The following is a 9,505-nucleotide window of genomic DNA, read 5'->3' as shown; positions in this document are numbered from 1 at the left end:
CTATGTAATAAGAACAGGCCTTACTTTTATTTTGAAATTGTGTGAAATATCAATCATATAGTATATACTATATCATATATACTAATATTTTTTAAACTATTGTATTTTTTATTATTGTATTTTTATTTACTGTATACTAATATTTTTATTGTAAGATCATGATGGAATTTGGTGATATAATTTGAAACTCATAATGTTCACCCCTACTGAACAGTTCCAAAAAAGTATGCCCCCTACTGGCCAAACTAGATGCTCGGTGGCCCCAAAGTCGCATGACACAGTAGCATGACAGTTTTTCTTTGTAATTAAACCAAGGAGCTTGATGTTCACACATTTTCAGCAGCATTTTCCACCCATGGTCTTTTTTTTTTTATATAAACACATCAAGATATCCTATGACTCCCTAAATCTTTTTACAGTATTATCAAATGAGGAAGTAGAATCACAGGCTTTGGTACAAAATGGTGAACCCATCCTTTCTTGCAAAAACTAAGCCTATGTGGTGGAGGCTCTTTATATGCTCAATTTTAAAATCTGCAACTTTTACAAGTTTACTTGTTCATTTTCATGAACTGTGACTGTCAGTGTGCTGCAACCGTTATATAAGCCATCAATATTACAATAAACTATTATATAAGGTGAAAGGTATATTGTTTTAACGGTAAACATATGCTTTAACATGGTATGTTATTGTTCTTACAGTAAGAGCAACATATTATATTTATTACAATTAACCATCACTATCGTGATACAGATACTGTTTTTATTTTACTGATGTGGCAGCAATACACTCCCGTAAATGTCAGGGTGATGAATGGAACTATGAAACTTGGGGTTTATGGAGGATGATAAATGACATACTAATAAATAAAAGAAAGAATTAATTAATAAATACAATAATAAATAAATGAATGAATACAAGAATAATTAAATGAATTAATGCATACAATAATGAATAAATAAACCAAAATCGACCATTAAAAACACATTGATTATTACATTTTTTCATTAAATGTATTTTTGTATTCATCTATTATTTTATTCATTCTTGTATTTATTTATTTATTCATTCTTTTATTTATTTCAGTATTTATTTATTATTTTATTGATTGATTTATCAATGTATTCATATTATATATTGTCATCATATATTACTATTCATTAATTATTTTATTTATTCATGTATGTGTTTATTTAGTCATTCTTTCTTTATTTTATTTTATTTATTTATTTATTATTATTGTTTTTATTATTATTGTAAGTTGTCGTCCATCATAGGGGTTGACATCATAACACACAAAATCTACTTTGCGGCAAACGTCACAGCCCCGCCCCCCGCGCGGTCCTCAGACTCTGCACGCCGCGAGAAAGTTACACCGGTAAAGTGAAGAAGAGCAAGTCATGGTACAAAACCCGACGAGGGTAGAAAAGAAAACGGGAGAATGACAGAATCAGAGGGCGGACACGGGTGAATATTGGTCTAGCTTTCACTCGCTGGTCTGAGTTGAGAGGGATTACTGTCCGGCGCCGACCTGGCTTGGTACTGTTGGACTAGTAGGCATTAATTGTTTACTTACCATCTACTGTATATCTTGCTGTTAGTCGCCTAGTCCTCCGTTTATGTTCACAAATTAAGTGATTCAAACAATGTTCATAATGTGATAGTTTGTCAACAAATGCACATGTTTCACCGACATACTTTTTGACAGCTGTAACGGACGATACCATTTCCCAACTGTAGGGTGGACAATCATTAATGAGAGCCCAGACACTACATGAGTGTTTGCAGCTGTAAAATGAACCGAATTCAAGGGTCTTCGTAACAAAAACTACACTCATACGCACACATATGATGGTGGTGTGTAGTGTTGTTTTCCTTTGAGTATGTATGTTATACCAGGCGGAACGTCGTCTGTTTTGTTCTCGTGTCGCCTGGTGACAATTCGCTCGCTGCGCACAGGAAGTGATCTGTTCGGGACTGACAAGACGCCAAGGAGGAAATAACAGTAGTAATAAAACACGGTGTTAGTATGGCTGAAAACTCAAACAAACGTCTACAGAAAGTTTCGACAGTGGAGCCCACGGTTAAAAAGAAGCCTAAACGCACAGCGGAAGGAATAAAGTCGAAAAGAGAAAGTGACCGGCGGCGAAGACAAACGCGAGTAACACTTGGTGTAGCTTTCCCTCGTTGGAGAGCACTGAAAGCAGAGTCGGGACTGAGGGCAGACACGGATTTTGCCTTATTGCTAATGGACAGGTTGGTGATCTAATATTAGAAGTACGATGCTGCGCTGTTGTATTTCCGCTTCCTACGTGACCTTCTCTGCTACCGCTCTACAAATGTTCCCGTTGAAGGGAGTAGGTTCATTATTAGCTCATTATTTTAGCTCTCCTGTATCTTTCTGGTCAGCTTCTGTCTGCTTGTAAATGAGGTGGTGATGCCAAGTCAGTATGTGCAACTCTCACGTCCCGCTTTCTTTCATTCTGATTGGAAATGCTAAATCGGCATTTACAAGTTCCCATTTTCTTTACTGGCATTCGTTTGGAACGTTGAATCAGCATTTCAGTGGTGTTGTTGTTTTACTGACAATTAGTATCTTATTCTCCCTGTTACACCCCCATTTCAAATGAGATGAAATGGTGACCCGCACAATCAATAAAACACGAAGTCAAATTAACTGTGTAGTTTTGTACCTTAATTTAACAGCCTCAAAGTTGTTGTGATGGTTAAATGTCTTGTTGTGGGGGAATGGGGGCTGTCTCTACTCTCGACTATCTTATTATAATTAACATTATTATTATTATTATGATAATAACAGTGTGATTTATAACAGATTTATATACCAAGTTCACAATTTCATAGCCTGTTCAGATCGTGTTTAGATTAGTCCTAGCTGTTATTATTATTGTTGTTGTTGTTGTTGTTGTTGTTGTTATTATTATGCCTAACCTTAAACTATTTGTCCCTAAGCTTTAATTTAAACCTTTCCTGTCTAGGTCCTAACCTTAACCCATTTGGTCCTAATGCCTAATCTTAACCTATCTATCCCTACACTTGAATCAATTGAAACCTACATGAATCAATCAATCAGTAACGTACTACAACAGTACCAAGTTGGTGTGGATTTTGCTGTATCAAATGGTGAGAAAGTATTCAGTCAAAGCAACCATGCGTAGATGACGCGGAGGAACTTCATCATGCGCCTTGCAACTGCAATGCGTTCTGACCACAAGAACGCAAAAGCCCAACATGTCAAGGTGCCCGACGAGCTGCAAGAGATGGGAAAGAGAATGCAGTAAAAGGCTTTGATATACATATTTTAATGATTTAATGAAATAAACATTTTTAAGGTTCAAGAAACAATGAATTTCTATTTAGTTATAAATGAAAAAAAATCTGTAATTTCAAGAGCGGATTCAATTTTGTTTTAGATTCTCACTTGTTAGAATTCACATTTTGCTTCCTCATATTTACTATACTTTTTACTTTGTACTTGATTATTGAAATTATATGCAAATTAAGTATGAACGGTCAAAATGACCACTATGGTACGTGATTTCCGGTAATTTGAGTGTTAAATGGTCTACTAACATTACTATTATGATGAGACTTTAACTAAATATTATTATAGATACAGATATCAAATGTTACTTTCACTTCCATAAATCAGATACCTGGATATTCTTGGCCAGAAACTCAAATTTAAGTATCTCATCATGCAAGTATTGATCAATACCCATACCAACGTTGTATCCATACTCAATATTTTTGATTGATCGGCTCACCACTAATTTTTTAGTTGTCACATTGCTTTGTTATTTAATTCGCTCTTTCTTTTGGTAAACAATTGTACAGTAATTTGTAACTGTTTTTGGAAAGGTGCTTAACAAATAAAGCTGACTGTTATTATTCTTGTTGTTATTATTATTATTATGACTAACATCATTATTACATTGATATTATCTTAATATAATAGTCATATTTAAATAAAGTCTCGCCAGAAAACTTGCAGACTCATGATCAGATTATTGGGAACAACAAGTTAAAAGCAGTTTTAGAGGAAGATAATCCACTGTGACGATCCCCGAAAGTGAAAAGCCAAAAGAAGGTGATGAAGAAGGAGATTTGGTTGACAGTTGAAGATGAAACATCTCATTGTAAATTGTGAATTCCAGACACACTGTGTGATGTATATTCCACATGGCTATCATGCACCTGTGACAGGTGAAGGACAGGAAAAGAGTTGAGATACACTTTGTTTTCAGTCCGTTTGTCATTTGACAGTCGGCACATCAAGCAACATCCTGAGTATGAATCAGGCTTTATGTGTCTGTAATGAGTAAAAACAAATCGGGGTCTTTCTCCCTGCGTGCTAAGGTTGCTCTTCCATTACAGTGTGTAGAATGTGGTCCTGTATTTTTGCCATAATCCTGGTAACAAAACATACCACACAGACAGACTGATCGACAATCACCACTGATGTAACATGTTTGTATAGTGTGACATGACATACTCTACACACCAGCCTATCACTGATTTCAACTTCCATCTTTTATTTCCCTTACAGTTATGAAAGGTACATGAAGGTCTTAGCCTCCGTGAAGGCCGAGGGTAACCTGCAGGCTCCTCCTCCCCCGTCACAGTCCAGCAATGGCACTGAATATCACAGGTAAAATAATAAGTTTTGCAGAGCAAGCATTTTAGCAAGTGAATCACAGCACATTAATTAACATTACATGGTCATTACTCATGTTTATTCTTAGCAAGAGTTATTGATTATGGTTTTCTCATTCAGAATTTATTCATGCGCCTTTACACATACTTTTTATTTTATTTTGAGTATATTGTCCATGAGTATGGAAGATGAATGTTGCTATGAAATGCTACTGATTGTTCTGGAGTTACTCTTGTTTTCCAGAATGTGTAACTTCCATAATCAGAATATGTATCACTGCATGTTTCATCTTTTTTCCATAACACATGTATGTTGTGTTTTTTTGTAGTATAACTATTGACTGGGAGGGTGAAGATGACAGAGGGGACCCCATCTCTGATATAGAAGTGACGTCAAACCTAGAGGAAGACACAGAAAGCTTGGATGAAGAAGACTGTGATACTCCTCCTCATTTCCCGTACGTTTTGTCTCCAGTCTGGTCATTTTTGTTCCTTGCTGGAACAGAATATATACAGTAGTTGTGAGCTTAATATTTATAGTGTAAACCAGGATTGCACATGAAATATTGCACTTAATTAAAAAACAAAGATAAAAATAAAAATTTGTAGGCTGCTTATTTTAATGTTGCAGACATTAAAATTAGTTAATTAGGGGGTTTCAGAGTGGTTTTTAGGCTATTTTTCATTGTATTTTTGTTGAACAGATTAAGTTAAATAGGCTGTGAATGTATTTAACTTAATGACTGAGACTTGATGCACAGGTGCATTAATAGACTTTTGACCTGTTAATGGTGTAAGTAGGTCAAATTTAGTTTTCTTTCAATGTTAAGTTTATTAAATAATTGTCTGACACATTTATGGGATTGTTAAATAGATTTTTAGTAGATTATTATTACTTTTTTGAAGTGATTAGTGATTAATGATGTAGTAATTAGCTCCAATTTGTGGTGATGACATTTTCTTTGTCACAAACTGATGTCTTTTGTAATTGACCATGTGGCTATCAGCTAGTATGCACCCAGAATAATGATGATATTTCAGTGACTAGTAATAGATGTATTCAAATAATGTTTAGCCCATATTTACCAGTTTTAATAAATGGCACATGTTGATTATTATATAATATTGACAAGTGTTTTTGGGTATCCATTTTTTTCTATAAAACTCAGTGGGGAAAAAAAGGAACATTTACAGAATACAGTTTATTGACAAAAAGATATTAGCATTCGGTTTATCATATTGAATAAAATGACATTCCTCATTTTTACCCATAACTCACTTTTTATGTTTTCAACTCAGATCTGACAGTGCCACAAAGACACCTCTCCCATCTGCAAGCATGGAGGAGTCTGTGTGTGATGTTGGAGAGAGTGAGGAACTCCCAATGACTGACATCACATCAGGCCCAGATTACCAGCTTGTCTTATGTGAAGATGACATTGTTGGTGAAAAAGCCTCCATAGCATATGAGAAAAACCTCCGACAACTTGCAGGCTTTCTCAGATTCCCGCTGGAAAAGTGCGAATACAGTGACCCTCTCCTGGGAGTCGAATGTGACGCTGTTCAACCCTTTGACATAGTCATGGAGTCACAGGGAACTGCATCAACCATTGAATGGGTAAGGAAGCTTTTATGTAACACCACTGCAGTGCATTCCACTAAACCAGCCTGGGGGCAAACTGGTGAGCTAGGGTTAACAGGAGGACCATATGCGCTGACTATGGATGCTCCCTGTAGTACAACACTTTCCAGTCCATTTGGTTGAGTCTTGTTTGAGGTTGTATGAGGAACTCTGCTAGCGCCCACACATGCACAAATTAGTGCTCAAAGTATGAGGATATATAAATGAGGGCAGTTTCCTGTTGAGAAATCACCTCACATGTCCTGTTCCTCTGCATTTTCTCCTCGGAATAGGAGTCACCTGACCTGAAAACGCCCTTTTTTAAATTAAGTATGGTCTTAAGCTCACTGGTGAGCTCAAGATTTATTTTTTGGGTTCACGACAAATCTCTTTGCAGGGGATGATGATGTCTTTTCAGAAACCAGTGTAGCAAGAAATGCAGACAGTCATATCGTCAATATCCTCATTGTATGATGTTCAGAGAACATTTTAGTTAGTGGTTTTGAAGGCACTGCACAAATATTCCATGGCTTTGTATTATACAAATATTGTTTCTACATGAAAATGCAAGGACTGGCTTTGAGATGTTTCCACTATGGGACCAAAAAAAACAAAAACATTTCAGGTCTCCCAAAACGCTGTGGACAAGATGCCAGTATGATTTTAAACAACAACAAAAAAAATACTATGTGTACAATTCACCTACACCCATTTACGTGTGGCTCGTATATTTTAGTCATTCAAAATAGATCGAAGTGCTCAGGGCGCCCTCTCCTGGACCATGTAATAATCACTTTAGATGGTCTCATGCATTTCCAGGCTGTATATTTTGAACTGCTCACACCCTCAAGTTTAAACAGATATTTTTGATTGACAAAATTGACAGCTCTGTTAGTGTGATGTTGGAATTCTGTATGCATAGTTTCTCTTCATGTTTGTTTTCTGTATGCACAGGTATGTTCCCGAGGACACAGTCTTTGGAAGTGGAACTCTCAGCCTGTTTTCAAGTTTGGCATGCAGTCAGGGGACTTCATGCTGGCCACCAATATCCTCCTCTCTGGAAATGATTATGATAAAATAGCACTTCTGTTCCAGTACATGAACATGAACATAGTGGCTAAGTCCACTTTCACTGCGGTGCAACATTCATACTGTGTTAACACCATCAAGGAGTTCTGGCAGGAGACAAGGTCAGCATTTATAAACCACCTACATGCAAAGAAACACATTTTATCTGTTATTACTGAACTGGAGTGGAAGATTATGCTGACTTGTTGATGTGACGTTTGCTTTTGAAACCATCGTCTCACCAGATACAAAAAAGTCTACAATAAGAAGTTGAAAAAGTATCAGTACATCATCAAGAACCAAAAAACCTGCACTGACATCCTCGACCTACAGAGAGCCATTGTTGGGAAACGCTTGGGGTCAGGGAAGACAGTACCGAGGATGAGGAGGAGGAGTTCCTCCAACCCTGATGATCCAGAGAGTGATGGCCTCATCCCACCAATGTAGTCACCAACAACACAGGAGCAGCTTCAGAGGCAGGCCCCCAGAGGAGAGGTAAATAATAAGAATTACCATTAGGGATGTTTGATATTGGCTTTTTTACTGATATTCAATATGCCGATATTGTCCAACACTTAATTTCCGATTCCAATATCAACCAATACCGATATATACAGGCTTATTTCCCACAAAACTAATTTTAGTCACATCACAAATCTTCTGTTACCGTCAAGTGCTTAAGCCTCATTATCTCCATGTCAGTGTTGATAAATGAACATGTAAAATACTTTTGATAAATGCATATAGTAATTGTTATTATTTTCACATTTTGTAAAATGTTAACTTAATGTATTTATTTTTATTTAAATATACAGTACCATGTGGAAAATATATATATATAGCAGTAGTGTATATTATAAATATACCGTATATATATAAGTATATGTATATGTCTATATATATATATATAGACATATACATATATACATGTAGACATATACAATGTGCAACAGTGCAACTTTAATATAAATCTAAAGTTCAAAGTTAAAATAAATAAAACACTGATAAAATACAAACTGTCAGGTCAAAACTTTTACATTGAAAACAAAATAACGCGTCAACAACAAATCTATTGATCACACCAAGTATCTAATGACGTCACCAAGCGGATCATTTCATCGGAACAGGCCGAGGTTCTAAGTTAACTAAACGCAGTATGTTTGTGCAGGCATGGTGCAATAACCATTGCTTTACTGTTTTTATACATGTTTAACTAGATTACTGCTACTTTTGTGTGTTTGTGTTTTGCACCATGAGTTAGAGTGTACATGCAGTTAATGACACTCTTATGCACACTTAAATTAAGGTCATAACAACACAAATCAAAATTGTTTCCCTTATTTTTATCAAACAAATGGATATAAATAGATAGATATAAAGAAATAACAAACTAGGTCTCTTTTTTTGCCTGCCCAGACTAAAATGCCATATTTTTGTGGATTTTTAAATTTGTGCCAAACCCCTGGGGTAGTGTGGATGACAGGCGCATCTGAAGCAGAAGAACAAAAACCAAGTCGCATGTAGCCTCAGTTACACTCATGGTTTATGCTAATTGTTCTCTTCCCTTTTTCTAGCTGTCATCTTGAAGAAAGAGCGGTGTGGAAGGACTCGACCTAACTGAACAACACATCACTTGTCAATAAGCTTTTTGTAAATATTATAATATTAATATAAAATTACTTGTTTATACACTGTTGTTTTTGCATCATTTGTTAAGAAATACAATAAATACTTGTTGAAAATGCTGTTAACATTGTGTCAACAAACTGTAAAGAAAACCCTGAAAACAATGAAATAAAATTAAATATAATGCAGATTCTTTTTTTAAAATAAATACAGCTATATACATAATTGTATGTAATAAAGTAAGTAAAGTAAGCCAAGGGCTGTATCCTGTGAAGCTGTTGTAGTTGTCTCGCATGTGCCACACAAAGGTATGACCTCAGTATGAAGGAACTGAAATTCGATGTGAAAGCTAATGGCACATCACATACATCTATATAGATATAGATATATGTCTATATATACATATATGTATGTAAATATATGTATATTTAAAATATTACTATATATATATATATATATATATATATACTAGGATATTGCAGAATTGAATGGTGAGAAGTTGACACAATGACAGA

At 35.5% G+C, this 9,505-nt stretch overlaps 1 protein-coding gene across 1 annotated transcript; it reads left to right on the top strand.

The window, feature by feature from the left end:
• The first annotated feature begins 1,377 nt into the window (after positions 1-1,377).
• LOC122782635 lies at positions 1,378-9,264 on the top strand. The gene is made up of 7 exons (XM_044047066.1): positions 1,378-2,257; positions 4,569-4,670; positions 5,005-5,133; positions 5,975-6,293; positions 7,251-7,486; positions 7,610-7,859; positions 8,939-9,264. The coding sequence occupies exons 1-6, from the start codon at positions 2,031-2,033 to the stop codon at positions 7,809-7,811; spliced, it is 1,215 nt and encodes a 404-aa protein (XP_043903001.1). The 5' UTR covers positions 1,378-2,030; the 3' UTR covers positions 7,812-7,859; positions 8,939-9,264.
• Positions 9,265-9,505: the final 241 nt, after the last annotated feature.

The sequence above is a fragment of the Solea senegalensis genome, linkage group LG16 (genome assembly GCF_019176455.1).
Source record: "Solea senegalensis isolate Sse05_10M linkage group LG16, IFAPA_SoseM_1, whole genome shotgun sequence".
In the NCBI taxonomy this organism is placed as follows: domain Eukaryota; kingdom Metazoa; phylum Chordata; class Actinopteri; order Pleuronectiformes; family Soleidae; genus Solea; species Solea senegalensis.
Note: the sequence above shows the minus strand (reverse complement) of the source record. Positions and strands in the feature narration are given on the sequence as shown.